The 16055-nt window shown below is 61.2% G+C and overlaps 1 protein-coding gene across 1 annotated transcript in view; it reads right to left on the bottom strand.

Annotated features, from left to right (window-relative positions):
- Positions 1-745: 745 nt before the first annotated feature.
- The window catches only part of MAN1C1 (mannosidase alpha class 1C member 1), a 140836-nt gene continuing 125526 nt past the window's right edge, over positions 746-16055 (bottom strand). Inside the window, exons 8-12 of the mRNA XM_062190662.1 lie at positions 12920-13035; positions 6368-6587; positions 4342-4514; positions 3465-3580; positions 746-2786 (exon numbers count right to left, since the gene is read on the bottom strand). Coding sequence (XP_062046646.1) covers positions 2660-2786; positions 3465-3580; positions 4342-4514; positions 6368-6587; positions 12920-13035 — 752 coding nt within the window. The 3' untranslated portion in view covers positions 746-2659. The remainder of the gene's footprint in view (positions 2787-3464; positions 3581-4341; positions 4515-6367; positions 6588-12919; positions 13036-16055) is intronic.

Below are 16055 nucleotides of genomic sequence, written 5' to 3'. Positions count from 1 at the left end.
TTTCTCCACCTGCAAGGCCCTCCTGGGGGAGGAATTCTGTAAAATTCATCTTCTGCTATTTGCTCCCAGCAAGGAAGCAGAGGGCACCGATGCTGGAGAGACAGGGACAGCGCTGGCGTGGGCCCAGCAGGGGAAGCGGGGCCTTGGGGACCATGGAGTGGCGCCGAGGAGACATTCGGGAGCTGATGCGAAGGCGATATGAGGACAAGGGGAGAGGGAAGGGCATGTGTGCTGTCCCCCCCTCCCCCCCACTGAGAAAAGCACAAAGCACAGCCGACTGCCGACAGTCCTGCTGGGCCGCTTACCCGGCATGCGGGGCCCTCATCTGGGTAATGAACCCCATTTTCCCCTCCAGCCAAGATGCCCATGGCCCTGCCTTTGGCGAGGGGCGGGTACGGGCCCAGGCCAAACGGAGAGTGGGCCCGGAAGGGTCTGGAAACACTGGATTCAGCCATTCTGACGGCGGTGCTGGGATAGGGGGAGGGATGCCCCCCAGGCCCCCGCAGGATTCCCGGCCAAATCCTCGTTGTCATTTTTCTTCAAGTCTGGCTGCTTTCCTGAGTTGACGAGCCACCCCGTGGCACTTCAATAAGCTCCTGTTTTTCACTTCAGTTCGGCAGAGTTGGTTTCTGTTATCTGTGATTAAGATCTCAAATGAACCCAACCCCAGACGCCCAGTGGGAGAGGCGCAGAGCCCCGGACACGCCACGGCACACCACGGAACGCTACACAGCCAGGCACAGTGATGAGATACGTGTGTATTTGTTGACGGGGAAAGAGGTCCACAATACACAGTTAAGTGCAACAGCAGATTATAAGAAAATAGTATGCATAGTATGATACCATGTTCCAAAACATAGATTCTATACATTCATAGAAAAAGGTCTAGAAGAAAATACTTGCGTAACAGTATCCATTCTGGAGAGACGGATGGTGACGTTTTCTGTCTGCTTTGCTTTATTTCCTAATCTGTCTACGAGGTTTCTGTAGGGAGCTGTTTTTTTCACAGGAGGGCAGGTGGTGGCAGGAGCCCCACTTTCCTGGACGCCGAGGAAGTGTGCGGTGACCTGCCCCTTTCAGATCGGGGCTGCTCACGACGGCTGTTTGAGATGATCCCGGGGTCAGGGTGGTGGGGTGTCCAAGTCCCCAGAACAAGGAGGAAGCGCTTCCTGCGCCCCTGGCTTCCCACTTCATCTTTTGACAACCTTGGCAGGTGCAGGGTCTCCCTCTGCTTGCAAAGAAGAGCCCAGGGAGCTGGGGGCCCTGCCTGGGTCCACACAGCAGGGATTTAAGGTCATCGGCACGGAGCCCCAGCAGCCTGAGGGTCAGTGGAGATGAAGAGCAGAGCCATGACGGAGCGGCCGAGCCTGGGGCAGGGCTGAGCACGGTCCCGTGCCCTTGGCCGAGCGGCTGGGCCGTCAGGGAGCAGGGCCTGTGCTCACCTCGGTGCTGGCGCATGAACACATGAACTCCTTTCTCTGCAGAACAGGCTCAGTGTTTCGGGGCCCCTGGCGGGGGCAGCAAGAGGTGGGCCCCAGGGAGGGTGGAGGGGGTCTGGATCTGTGGGATGTCCTCTCTGGCCACTCCTCACCGTCTAGGGCTTGGCTTGAAGGTCCCCTGCGCTCTCCACCCCGCCATAGTCGGTCCTGGCTGTTGCTACCTTGGCTTGATTGTCTTGGAGGTGCTTCTGCGACCTTCCTGCTCTGCCTCCCTCGGGACTGCGGGGCCCTGTCTGCCTCTCTCCTCTGTGTCTGGGAAGCAGGACTGGGGTGGCCAGGGGAGGGCAGGGTGAGGCTCCTTGCTGCTCCCCCCCCCCCCCCCCCCGTGTGACTTCAGGCGAGTTGCTGCTCCTCTCTGGTCTCTCCTGAGCCTCGGCCTGAGCATGCACATCTAGCTCATATTTCCTGAATACATTAGGACCAAGTTAAGGCAAGGTAAGAGGAGAGGCGTCGCTGGCCGCACGGGACCTTCCGGCAATGGCTGGCTGAGGCTCCTCTGTGTCTGTCGCAAGCCTGGCGATGCTTCCCCAGCAGTGACTGCTGTGCAATGAGCTTGCTCTTGTTATTCAATAAACTCTTTTTTCTAGTTCCCAGATTTTTTTTTTTCCATTACAGTAATGAGAATAGCACAGCCAGTCCTAACAGTTGGGTGGGCCCAAGTCAAAGGAGCCCCCTCCTGCCATGGTAAGCGAACTGATGGGGACATGAACGCAGAGTAAGTGTTGGCTCAAAGGCATTGAACGTGGAGAGACGGGGTGGAGATGGGGGGCGGGTGACCCCCTTAGAAAGCCCATGACTCGAGAGAGCGTAACAAAACCGAATAGTAAAGAAAAAGCCAAATCAAGCAGAGCCCCAGTGGAAGTGACGCAGCTACGTGGGGCGGACACGCAGACCTCCGGCCCCGTGGCCCTGCCACGGCCGCTTTGTGGGTTTCATAGAAATTTCTCCGAGAAAGGAATGTGGGGCCGGCGCACCCGCAGCCCTGCTCCGACGCCGGGGCGTCTCCCAGTCCTGTCTCCTCACAGAGGAGAGTAGCGAGCCCGACGCAGCTGGCCGGGGTCTGCCCTGTGGGGTCCGTGTTCCCAGTCCCTCTGAGAACAGTCCCAAATCCCGAGGAGGCGTGGCATCCCTGAGACGGCCCGGGGGCGGCGGGGAGCCGGTCAGCGCGGGCGCCGGGCCCCGGCGGAGCTGCCCGAGTGGTTGATGGGGAGCGGGTGGGCCTCGGTGTTGAACACCCAGTCTTCCAGGGAGAGCACATCATCGTCGGAGAACAGAAGGTAGAGATACCTGCGCCCGGACACGGCCGTCAGCCCTCGCCAGGGGCCTCACGCCCGAGTGCTGCTCTGGGGTCGGGGGCACTGGGCCTAATCCTGGCTCTGCTCCTGGCCTCCACGCTGTCATTTCACACACAGCCAGTTCACAGGCTGTCTCCCAGGCCCGGCTGGGGACGTGAGCCACCCCCCAAGTGGACCGCCAGGCCCTGGGACAGATGCTCCCGGGGCGTGGGGACCTCACCCCATCCTAAAGTGTTCAGGCATGAGGGGCTTGCTCCGGGGGGCAGTAAGGGGGTGGGGTGGCCACCTGCTGCCTCAAGACCCTGCAGAGGCTGCTGCTGGGGTAGGGTGGGCAGGGCGGGAGGCACAGAACTGACACTACCATCACCATCACCATCACCACCATCCCCGTCATCCCTGTTTCTCGGAGGAGAACGTATTTTGGGAGAACTTTGCAACCCAAGGGGGCTGGTTAAAGAACCAAAGTAACCTGGGAAATCACACAGTGAACTGTGTGGAACTGGCCTGGCCCCCGGCTCACCTTGGGGCCTAACCCCTGGAGCCCAAGGTCTCCATCCCTCCTGGGCGCCCGTCCTGTGCCCACAGAGACTGCCTGTTGGTTGGAGCGGGACTGCCCCCGGCAGAAGCCCCCGAGTGCCTCTGGCAAGAACACGCCCAGGCCCCCACTCACTTGAGGGTCTCCGCCAGGAAGAAGCTCTGCTGCTTGTTGTCGTGGCTGGGGACGACGCTGTACACGTCCTGGATCCCCGAGAACCCGGCTTCCGTGCGGCAGTATTTCTCCAAGGCCTGCTCGGGAGGAAGGCAGCCCCCAAGACTCACGCCTGCCCAGCAGACCAGAGTCCCGGACCCCTCTCTGAGCGGGAGCAGAAGGCTATAGTACCCTTTTGAGGTTCAGCCGCCCTGGCCCAGGCTGCAGGACCCACACTCTCTCCGCCCGCCTCTAAGAACCCTGAGCAGGTGGGCGGCTGCCCCCAGCGCTTCACCTGCCTCTCCTCTCTCTGCCTCTCGCTGACCTCATGGATTGGCCCACAGTGGTGGGTGGAGCTTAAAGGGGATGGACTTGCCACACCCCCAGGGTGCTCCAGAGGTGTGTGGGCCCTGGGCTGCCTGCCCTTGTGTAGGACGGCCACTTTCACTCCCTGGGGGGCCTGTGGGCTGGGCACCAGGGCACAAAGCAGTTGGCCTTTGAATGGCAGGAAACAGGGCCCGAGGCAGGCAGTGGCTGAAAAGAGGGGTCCACAGCCGCCTGACTGGGCTCTGGGCTCAGGACAGCACCTGCGGGACCCCCCAGCCTCCGACGCTCTAGGCCTGCTGACACCCAGGCCAGGCCCCAAAGGCCAAGGCACTCGGGACCGCCTTCCCTGGCCTGCAGGGCCCTGGGGCAGCTCCTGCACAGCGGGGTACTCTTGGCCTGCGACCACTGCATTGACCGCCATGGTGAGCCTGTCCACTCTGAGCCCTAGCCAGAGGTCAGCCTGACTTGGCCCCTGGCTGGCCGGGGCCAGGGGCTTGCAGCCCGCCTGTGTGTCCTCAGGGGCGCCACTCACCGTCACCACCTCCCAGCCCCACTCCCTGTAGATGGGGTTGTGGGTCTGGCGCCACAGGTACATGTAGCTCTCGACCACCTCGGGCCGCAGGATGTAGTAGCTCTCGCTCAGCTGGGTGGCCACCGCCTCTCTGCCAGAGTTGAACCAGAAGGCCTCGGGCCCCAGTTTGGTGTCTGCGGGAAGGGCCAAGCAGGGGGAGCGGTCAGACGTTCTGAAAGCAGCTGTCCCACGAGAGCTTTCGGCTGCCTGTGAGCCCCTGGCTGGGCGGCCCGGAGTGGGCCCTGCCGGGCTGCTCCCCGCCCCCGGCCCCACCAGGCTGCGCTGGGCAGGTGCGCCGCATCTTCCTTGGCCTGGGCTGGCAAAGCGAGGCCCTGAAGGCCTCCCCACCTTGCGGCTTTGGGCTCCAAGCGTCCCAACGAGCGTCTGGGCAGCGCGGGAAGACGACGCGGCTGTGGACTTTGGGATGCCAGCTCTATGGACGTGACCCGGAAACAGACTCAGGTTGGACGGCGGGGGGGAAGAGGCCGCAGGCCCTGGGGTGAGGGCTGTGCCGGAGGCTTGGAGTGGGTGACTTCAGTCCCTGAGGCGGGGGTTTTGGGTGATAAGTTTAGCCGCTGTGATCACACACACGGGGACACTGAGGCACAGAGAGGCTAAGGTATTTGTCCGAGCAGCGGCTGCGCTGCGGGGTGACCCGGGTCAGCCTGAGGTCCTTTCCCCAGGCTCGTCCCCTCCCGAGTGTGAGTCCTTAGCTACACATTCAGGGCGCTGTGGCAGGGTCTTCCTTCCCCTGGTCCCTGAGGGCCCAGCTCTGTTCTCGGTCCCATTAGCAGGGACCTGGGTGCTCAGAGCCCTGGAGCGCATCGCACCCCTCCACACAAGGCACCAGACCCAGCGCCCCGGTCCTCTCCCACGGCAGAGCTGCTCTGCCAAGTTGCTAATGGGGCGAGGGCGGCAGCAGTGTGGCAGGCGTCCGTGGGCCAAGCCCGGCCGGCCGGCACAAGGCGCCCCATTAAGCGGCTGTCTTTTACGGCCCGGGCCGATCGTCCCAGACAAACAGGGAGCTTTTTACTATTCCTGAGTTTCCCCGTTTGCTTATGGTCCTGACAGAGCGAGCTCTTTGAAGAGAAGGAGCCAAGGCGAGCGTGTGACTTCCTGGGAACGGCTCTGGCCAAACCAGAGTAGCTGCAGTGCCCAGAGGCGGCCGCTGGCCACCCGCACAGTGCCCCGTGCGGTCAGCTGACAAAGTCACCCTACTGCGTTGTCACGGAAACCTCTGTGTCACCAGGGAGACCCCAGTTATTCTCCCCATTGCACAGATGGGAAAACAGAGGCCATTCAGCTTGGCAGCCACGCTTGAGCCTGAGACTTTTGCTGCCAATCTTGGGTCCTCTCCTCTCACTGAGACAGGGACTACAGTGGCGGGGGCTTGGGGGTGGGGCTGGGCAGAGGCCCCGCGCAAAAGGGGGAGCCGGACATCACCACACCCGCTCGCAGCCAGGCTCGGCTTCCCGTGAGCAGCGGGACTGGGGCTGCCTCAGCTTCCCTGTTTGCTTGGGTAAGGAGACGGGCTGGGCCCTGGCTCTCTGCTGCGTCTTCAGACGTCAGCACTGGACGATTCGGGGCCTTGGGCCCAAGTGGGGGGATTAAATGGTGCTTCCAGGAGGTGGTGAGACGCCAGTATGGAGGGGTGCCGAGGGGAAGGCAGAGCGGTGAGGCTTGGGGCGAGGGGTTTTCTGGGCTCAGGGGGCCTACGCCCCAGCCTCGGGGACCAGAGCACACTCTGCCCTGCACCCTCCTCCTACCACCTTGGCCAAGGCCCCTGAGCCTCAGGGTCCTGTCTGTGCCGCGGGGGCCAGTGGGTGCAGAGGACTCAGTGCATCCTCCCCTCCCCCTTCGCTCAGGGCGGCAGCTCAGCGCCGGGACACACAGCCCTCCCTTCACCCACTGCTGCCCTGCTGCTCCTTCCAGTCCATCCTGATGTCTAGCCTCAGCCTATGCTGCTGCCCTGTCCCCGGCGGGGTACCTGAGCGGGCGTACGACTCGTGGCAGGTCTTGGTGATCTCGGCCGCGAGCTCTCGGTAGTGGTTCCTCTTCTCTTCCTCGGCGTCCTCAGCGCCCAGGGCGATCATGCCCCCCGAGAAACAGGCCAGGTGCCCCATCTTGTGGTCGAGAATCCCCCCTCGCCACTCAGCAATGTAGGTCAGGCCCCCAGGAGAGACATTCAGCAGGTAGGTCTCAATGGCCTGGAACGAGGCGGGGCAGGAAGCGGAAGGAGAGGACGAGAGGCCGGACAATGAGCACCGTGGAGATGGCAGGAGGACCCGCTCTGCGGCTCCACCCCAGGCAAAGGCGGCCCCGTGGTCCCTGCCAGCCAGGCCCTGACCGCTGCTGGCCAGCTGGGCCTGGAGCCTGTGGCGGCGGCGGCGGGGGGGGGGGGCTTGGAGCCAAGGCCGAGCCAGGGCAGGCGTCTCACAGACTTTTACTTCCTTCTACTTTTTAAGATTTTATTTATTTGAAAAGCAGAGTTAGAGAGAGAGAGAGAGAGAGAATCTTCCATCTGCTGGCTCACTCCCCAAATGGCTCAAGCTGGGCCAGTTGGAAGCCAGGATCCAGGAGCTTCTTCCAGGTCTCCTGCATGGGTAGCAGGGGCCCAAGCACCCAGGCCATCCTCTATTGCTTTCCCAGGCAAATTAGCAGGGAGCTGGATCGGAAGAGCAGCAGCCGGGGCTCGAACCAGGTCCATATCAGATGCTGGCATTGCAGGAGGTGGCTCATCCTGCTCCGTCACAACACCAGCCCCTTGCCAAACACTTAAAATCTTTTAAGGTCGGATGGCGGTGTTACGGTGCAGTGGGTTCAGCCACCTCCTACAATGCCGGCATCCCATATGAACACAGGTTTGAGTCTGAGCTACTCGGCTAGTGCACCTGGAAAAGCAGCAGGAAATGGCCCAGGTGTTTGGGCCCCTGCCACCATGTGGGACACCCGGATGGAGTTCCTGGCCCCTGGCGTTAGCGGGTCCCAGTCCCAGGCAATTGTGGTCATTTGGGGAGTGAAGAAGCAGACGAAAGATTCTGTCTTGGCTTCTCTCTGCCACTCTGCATTTCAAATAAGTAAAGTAAATCTTAACAAAATTCTTCAAGGGGTTCTCATTCTCCTTTACGTCCTCTGCTGGGAGGTCTTAGCCTGAAGCCCAGCTGGTCTATGGATGGGTTTTGGGGTCCAGAACACTCCTAAAATTGTACCCAACACTTCTGGAGATGTGTCTTTATGGGAAGACAACTTTTTTTTTTTTTTAAATCAGATTCTCCAAAAGGAGCATGGAGAATTAAGAGCTGCTCCCTGTGTGTCCTTTATCAAAGGTTTGCTCAATTAGGCACATGGGCTGTAGCGCCCTCTATAGAAAAAAGGGTGCAGCGCCCTGCCCAGGACCACCAGCCACACCCCTGGATGCCCCGGGCCCTGCTCTTCCACCCACCATGGCTGCTAGGAGGCTGGGGGCAGGCAGGTCTGTAGCCATCATGCCCGACTCCCTGTGGGCAGTCCTTGGAGGTGGGGCAGCTGCTCCCATGGCTTCAGCCCTGGGCCTGTGGCAGGGGCCCTGGGCAGCCTCGGTCCCCTCTTGCCCCCCGAGCGGGGGCTCAGCAGGCACTGGCTCAGAGCCCTCAGGGCCTCCCAGGGCCTTTAGGCCTCAGCCCAGCGAGTCATGGCCTCCGAGAGGCCGCCCCCGATCGCTGAGGTTTGACCTGGCACTTCGGACGTGGCTCTGGGCGCACATGCTTCGCGTCCAGGCGCGTCTCCACCAGCTCCAATTCCGCAACACTGGGCAGCTCATAGGCTCTGTGTGCCTCAGTTTCTTCGTGTGTAAAATGGGGGAGCAGTGCATGAACTGTCTCACTGTGAGAAGTGAACGAGCTGCACCTTCAGGGGCTGGTGCATTCCCCAGCAGAGTCCCCCTCCAACACTGGCTACTGTGGCTCCCTGCAGCCGGTCTCCCCCCCCCCCCCTCACGCCACACCCCAGCCACAGCGGCCTGGGTACATGCATGTGCCCCCCGCCTCAAGACCATCAGCCACTACCAGTGCCAGCGCTGGGCAGGCAGCTGCCGTGTAGACGGGCCTGGGCCCAGCTCACCCTAACAGACCCCCTGGCAAGCCAGACGTGCGAGAATTCTGACGGGCTCGGTCTGCAAAGAACCCAAGGGCAGGGACGAGACAAGCACTGGGAGCGCCCTGCCTGGCTGAGGGAGGTCAGAGGCGGTCTGTGCGCAGGGACCGTGGCGATGCCGGCCAGCCTGCCGCAGGGACTCCCAGAGCTGCATTTCCTCGCCCACTGCTCTGCCCCAACTGTGTTCCATCGGGCCCGGCTGTGAGGCCTCCTCCGGGGCGGCTTCCTTGGCGGGATGCCCCGACTTCACGGGCACTCGCCCCACCACTGTCCATCCTACTCCCACACCCGTCAGCTTTCCATAGAGTGGCAGTCACGCTGGGCTGTTTGATGAGCACCCGTCTTCCTCCCAGGACCCTGAGTGCCTTGGGCAGCAAAGCCACGGGCAGGGCCAGGCTCACGGGAATGCCTAAGCAGTTCCCTCTCCTGTCAGGGCCCAGCACCCTCACTGAGTGCCAGATGGACAGGTGCTGGGGATGTGGCAGGCTGGGATACCTGCTGAGAGTGGAGGGAGCACGGAGAGGCCTGGGGAGCTGCCTGGCAGCTGCTGGGCGTGGCTAAGCATGGGGTCAGGGCTAGCACAGGGCCAAGTCCTGGCTCCGAGTCCCCAGGTGTGAACTGGAGAGAGCACAGACCTCCAGGGAGGCCCCGGTGCTGGGCACGGACGTGGGCAATCTGCACCCTGCAGACGGCTTCCAGACGCTTCCTGAGCTGAGCTGAGCAATCACAGTAAAGACGAGACTACAGAGCAGAGTCTCTTTGGAGACGCAGTTGAGACACAGGAAACACGGCTTTCTCAAGCAGAAGATGGCGTGGGCTGGTGACCGACTGGTCAAAGGTCAACTTTGGTCGCAGCAAGACAGGGCCACGCCCTGAGTCTGGGGTCGGTGCTTGGCTTGACTGTGGAATTGGCGACACCGGGCACGCCATTCCACTTGTCCAAGACTCTCAGCTGATGACATGGGAACAATGATTTGTGGAGCCCACCTGGGTGCTCCTGTGGGATTTCACAATAGCCGGACTTTTCTCTGCCGTGGCCGCTGGCAAGCAGGGAAGCAATGCGGGGTTTGGAGCCAGTCAGCACCACGCATGCATCCCGACTCTGACACTTGTTGCTGTGGGATCGGGGCCTCTCGGAACTTCATTTTTATCATGTGTAAGAAGGGTGTTCTGCAAGACCAGGTACTTCAGAGCGTTTGCCTGCAGGAGACCCTGGGCGCGCCCAGTTGGACCGGCCTGCACCTCCCATGCCTACACTGGCTGGACACGGGTCTAACGGGTGATTTTCAAGCTGAGGGGCTGGTATTGTGGTGCAGTGAATAAAGCCGTCTCCTGAGACACCCGCATCCCTTTGGCGCTAGTTCAAGTCCCAGCTGCTCCACTTCTGATCCAGATCCCTGCTAATGCTCTGGGAAAAGCAGAAGAAGATGACCCAAGTGTTTGGGCCCCTGACACCCAACGTGGGAGACTCACATGAAGCTCCTGGCTTTGGTCTGGCCCAGCCCTGGCCGTTGTAGTCATCTGGGGAGCGAACCAGCAGATGGAAGAGCTCTGTCTCTCCCTCTCTGTAGCTCTTTCAAATAAACAGTAGTTTTTTAAAAAATATTTATTTATTTATTTGAGAGGCAGAGTGATAGAGAGAGCGAGAGACACAGAGAGAGAGGACTTCCATCTGCTGTTTCACTCCCCAAATGACCACAATGGCCAGAGCTGGATCGGAAGCCAGGAGCCAGGAGCTTCTTCCAGGTCTCCCACATGGGTGCAGGGGCCCAAGGACTTGGGCCATGTTCTCCTGCTTTCCCAGGCCATAGCAGGGCTGGACTGGAAGATGGGCAGCCAGGACTAGAACCGGTGCCCATATGGGATGATGGCACTGTAGGCAGAGGATTAATTTACTGTGCCAGACCATTAGCAGGGAGCTGGATCAAAGTGGAGCAGCTGGGATTCAAACCGGCGCCCATATGAGATGCCGGCGCTGCAGGCAGAGTTTAATCCACTATGCCACAGCGCCAGCCCCAAACAAGTAAATCTTAAAAAAAAAAAAAAAAAAGGAAAGACAAAAAAAGAACAGCTGATCCGATTGGGCTGGGGTGTGGCTTGGGCATGGGGCTTTCAGAAGCTCCCCCACTGCACACTTCCAGATGCTGTCGCCAGGCCCCACCCCGGAGGTTCTGGGGTAACTGGTCGGGGTGCCGCTGGATGTGGGATTACATAAAGTCCCAGGGCGAGTTAAACATGCTATCAGGGTGAGCACAGCCAGGACATTCTTCAAAGTTCCAAACTTGCCAGAGGCCCAGCTTCACTGGGGTCAGAGCTGCCCAGGGCTCTTCCGCCGGGAGATCACATGTGGGAGCGGGGCTGAGCCCTCTCGCGCTCCATCAAGGGCTTTCCTTCGGCTCCAGCTTTGCTTAAATAATTCATGGCCACTTCTTCCCTTGAAGCCGCAACCCCAGGGTGCCCTGAGGGCAGGCAGCCAGGCTGCCCGGGAAACTCAAGCTTACTCTGCAGAGAACCGGGAGAAAGGCGCCGAGGCTGCTCCTCCAGCAGACAGGGGACGCTGGTGCTGCCAAGGCCCGGCGTGGACAGGGCTGGGCCCGGAGCCCAGGAGCTGCTTCATGACTGGGGTCTTGGTGTTGGGGAGCCGGGCAGGGGAAGGTCACCGCTGAGCCCACGGTGTAAAGGGCCCACAGCTCTGGAGGTCTCTATGTTCTTTACGTACTGTCATTTCCGGCCAGATGCATGGGAACAGAGGGTACTCGGAGCTCAGCCATCATCCACCCAGCCACTGGACTGCCTGTCCTCACCCTCCCACTCTTCCATCCACCCACCCATCACCTCTGGACCCACTGGATTGCCCATACCCACCCACCCACTCATACACCCTTCCATCTACCTGTCCACCACCCATCCATCCTTCCCTTCAACCATCCTTTATGTTTGTTTGTTTTTTTTTTTTTTTTTGGACAGGCAGAGTGGACAGTGAGAGAGAGACAGAGAGAAAGGTCTTCCTTTGCCGTTGGTTCACCCTCCAGTGGCCACCGCGGCCGGTGTGCTGTGACCGGCACACTGCGCTGATCCGAAGCCAGGAGCCAGGTGCTTCTCCTGGTCTCCCATGGGCTGCAGAGCCCAAGCACTTGGGCCATCCTCCACTGCACTCCCTGGCCACAGCAGAGAGCTGGCCTGGAAGAGGGGCAACCGGGACAGAATCCGGTACCCCGACCGGGACTAGAACCCGGTGTGCCGGCGCCGCAAGGCGGAGGATTAGCCTAGTGAGCCGCGACGCCGGCTATGTATTTACCCATTCTTTTATCACAAAATAGTCACTGGGTGCCTACTACGCACAAGGTTCTGTTGTAGGAGGGAGGCATACGGGGTAAATGCAGATAAAGTCCCTGACCCCAGATAACTCACGTTCTACTTGGGGCAGATGACAGTCATGAAGCAAGCACACCCGCGCACAGGACAGTTTCAGACACTGGTCAAGGTGAAGAAGAAAACAAGCCTGGGCGCGGGGGAGAGGCCGGAAAGGTAACTTCAGGAGCATCTGAGTTGGGACCCTGCCATGTGAACACTACCAGGAGAGGGGCTGGTGAGTGCAAAGGTCCTGAGGTGGGACTAAGCCTCGAGTGCCCGAGGAAGTGGAGGGAAAAGAGTGAGGAGATGAAGTCAGGGCGATCAGCAGGGCTCCGGCCAGGTGGGGCCTGCTGGGCAAAGGGGAGGGGTCCGATTCACGCCAGTGCCGAGGGATCCAGCCACGGGAAACCCCTGAGATTTCAGCTCTTCTGGCTGCTGTGTGCAGAGGGACTGAGGGCACCGAAGAGGGAAGCCCAGAGTCCAGTTAGAGGCCGGAGGTGGACGCTGGGAGCAGGTGGTTGCTCAACTCACTTTATGGGGAAACTGAGGCCCAGAGCTTGCCCGGTGGCCTTTCACTGGTTGGGCTCAAAGCTGGCTGTTGATGGGCTGTGGGATCCCCTCACCCCCTTCCCCATATCTAGAGCTAAGCAGCCCCCTGCTTGTGTCCCCTCCTTGGAGGGATCAGTCAGCCTGCCACCCTCGTCACGCCACACGCCAGGCACAGCCGCGGCGCTTCCAGCTCTGCCGCTCTGTGCTGCGAGGCCTTGAGCGAGCGCCTTCTCCTGTCTGCCTTGGCTCCCAGCCACACAGGGAGCAGGCTGCACCCTGCCTCCCCACTGGGCCACGCTCACGGTCACCTCTGGTGGTCTGGCACAGTCATCGGAGCAAACACCAGCATGGGTGGGGGACTTCTGAACCGGCTGTCCCTTCCCAGGGGACTGTGGACAACCTCCCTCGGGCTTGGTGTTCCATTTTCAGGGAGAGTCACAAGGGTGCGACGTGCCCAGCTGGGGAGGCCCCCCCCTGTCCGCGAAGAATGCAGGGTACGTCTTACCTCTAAGGCTTCGTAGTACATGGTTTTAGCCTCCACATCTGTCTTGGCCGACATCAACCAGGATTTGATCAAATATTCATAAAAACTGTCCCCGAGTCCTCCGACCGAGACGTGCTCTGTCATGGGCAAGAGGCAAGAACGTCATTATCCACCCGTGCCGGCTGTCGGGGACTAACTGGGTGGCAGCACGTGCCCCACCCTGGGGACCTGGAGCCGTGTGCACGGCTGGGAGCCGGCATCTAACGGGCAGCCACTGAGGGTCAGGCTGAGCCGAGCGAGGCTGGCCCCGTGCATCCGGCTGCTGTACGTCATCCCGCTGCAGCAGGCTGAGCACGCAGGGCCGCTGCCTATGAACCATTTCTTTAAAGAGAGAACCTGGTGGCGGGGAGTTCATAGCTTTTATTACCCAAGGGCAGACGTGGCGACGACTGTCGGGTGGGAGGAGGACACTCGGGATAAACGGGGCTTCAACTCAGCAAATCAGGGAAGGACAGGAGAGAAGCTCTGTCCGTCCTGGTAGCACCAGCCCCACAGGAACCGGCGGGGACAGTTGGGAGCCAGAGCCGTCCCCAGAACAGAGCAGGCCCGGCTGTCGGGAGCGAGCAGGTGCCTCCAGCCTGCGCCACCCCAGGGAAGGGCGGGCCCAGAGGAGCAAGTGCCCGCAGGAGTCGGCCACAGCTGTGCCCGTGCTAGGAGGCGGAGGCAGGCAGGTTTAACAGAGAACACGCTTCACTTCTGCGTTCTGACTCAACTCAAGTGGAGACAGAGGAGGTGAAACAGGGGGACTGAAGGCTGGGGCGGCACAGGGGAGAGCAGAGGAGGCCGGGTCAGTGCAGGGGAGAGAGGAGAAAACCCTTCAACAGCTACTGTTTTTTTTTTTTTTTTTTTTTGACTGGCAGAGTGGACAGTGAGAGAGAGAGAGGTCTTCCTTTTGCCGTTGGTTCACCCTCCAATGGCCGCTGCGGCCGGCGTACCACGCTGATCCGAAGCCAGGAGCCAGGTGCTTCTCCTGGTCTCCCAAGCAGGTGCAGGGCCCAAGGACTTGGGCCATCCTCCACTGCACTTCTGGGCCACAGCAGAGAGCTGGCCTGGAAGAGGGGCAACCAGGACAGAATCCGGCACCCCAACCAGGACTAGAACCCGGGGTGCCAGCGCCGCAGGTGGAGGATTAGCCTATTGAGCCGTGGCGCTGGCCAACAGCTACTGTTTGCTGTGTCTGCTATGGGCTGGGAGCCTTCCTGAATGATTTCTACCTTCCCAGCAGCTCTGCAAGGCAGGCACGTTGGGCTCCCTTTCCCAGGTGGGAAGACCGAGAGTGAGCCTCAGTCACGGGTCCAAGGCCTCCGTGCTTCTGCAGCCAAGCAAGGTCGCAGGTGCACGCCAAGAAAAGGGCAAGTGGACGAGCGAGGGGCCAAGACGGCGGGCAAAGACAGACGGGACCCAGGAGAGAGGCCGAGGGGAGGCCAAGCAGCCACCCAGCCCTCCCCGCCCCGCCCCTCCGGCCACCTTGACAGACACTGGAACAGACAAGAGGAAGTATGTGCCAGACCTAGCCATGGGGAGGAGACAGGAGGACCAGCTCGGGGTCCAGCCCCCACCCCCCCATTCCCAGGCGGGGTGGGAGGCACAGCCAGGCAAGGCTAGGCCCAGCATGCGGACGGTGTGCACAGCTGGGAGCCAGGCCGGATGAGTCTCTGCTTACGGGCTATACAGCCCCAGGGCGGGGCCCTGCCACCTGCACCTCAGCCCCTGTTCCTCTCCCTGCTTCTGCTGCCTCCTGAACACCCCCGGCTCCTGGCCTCCAAGGAGCCACTCCTCCCCTCCAGGCTCGGCCACTCCTCCCCTCCGGGCTCGCGCTGCCCCTCCGTCTCCCAGCCCTGCACAGCTAACCCTTCCTTGTCTGTTGCTTCAGCCCGGGAGCCTCCTGAGAGGCTGTCCTTGTCCCTGGGTCCCCACGGTCCTGTTCACGGCCCCTCCCCACAGGGTGCATGGAGACTGTGTGAGTGAGGCGTGCGCCAGGCCTGGTGCCTGCCCTGTCACTGAGGCCCCTGGCACCGGGCTCCAGCTCTGCCTTCCACAGACTGCAGGCGCTCAGTGGAGCGGGGCTGTGTGGGGCTCATCTTGTGCCCGGTGGTGCTGAGCGAACCAAGGGAAGGGAAGTTTTCTGCTGTGGTGGGCAGGGCCTCGAATGCCAAACCCCGGGGTTTGGGCCGCCTTGAGCTACTGTTGACTGTGTGGCACAGTCTAAGGCTTGGGTGTGTGGGAGGGGAGCCAGGTCGCCAGGGCTCCATGGTGCTGATGGCAGGACTCTGTCTTGGGGACATGTGCGTCACCTGTCACTAGGAGGTCCCGCGACTTCACAGCTTGTGTGTGTGGGTGTGTGTACGTGCATGTGTGTGTGCATGCGTGTGCACATGTGTGCATATGTGCATATGTGTGCATGTACGTGCACGTGTGTACGTGCACATGTGTGCGTATGTGCATGTGTGTGTGCACGTGTGTCCCCGTCACTGTGTGTGCACATGTATGTCCCCGTCACTGTGTGTGTGCATGTGTGTGTCCCTGTCACTGTGTGTGTGCACGTGTGTCCCCATCACTGTGTGTGTATGTGTGTGCACGTGTGTGTCCCCGTCACTGTGTGTGTATGTGTGTGCACGTGTGTGTCCCTGTCACTGTGTGCTGCACAGGGAGAAGCACAGGCGTGGGAATAGATGCCCATCTGCACGAGCTCAGGGCAGCGACTGCTCACTCCGGGCCTCAGTCTCCTGACCTGTAGAATGGGAGAAGGGGAAGCGCCCGGGAGCCTAGAGCAGAGACAGTTCACGTCACACCTGGCAGCAGCAGGAGGCGAGGCCTTGAGTCTGGGGGTGCAGCAGAGAGCGAGCTGGGGAAGCTGCCGGCCGGAGCAGATGGGCAACTGGCACTCCTGTCGCTGGAGGGCAGCCACACCTGCACCTGCCCCCTGCAGACCGTGGACAAGGAGGCGAGTCCCTTGGGGCTGAGTTGAGGGGCTGCTGCCCCTTCCCTGAGCTCTGGGTGGGGAGGGCTGAGGGTCGGCTCAGATGTGCTCAGTGTCACAGTCAGCGGCCGGAGGGCTGAGGCTCAGCCTCGGGGCGGAAGCAGGTGGGGCAGAGGC

This window comes from Lepus europaeus, chromosome 5 (assembly GCF_033115175.1).
Source record: "Lepus europaeus isolate LE1 chromosome 5, mLepTim1.pri, whole genome shotgun sequence".
In the NCBI taxonomy this organism is placed as follows: Eukaryota; Metazoa; Chordata; class Mammalia; order Lagomorpha; family Leporidae; genus Lepus; species Lepus europaeus.
The sequence above is the reverse complement of the archived record's forward strand: the minus strand, read 5'-3'. Positions and strand labels throughout refer to the sequence as shown.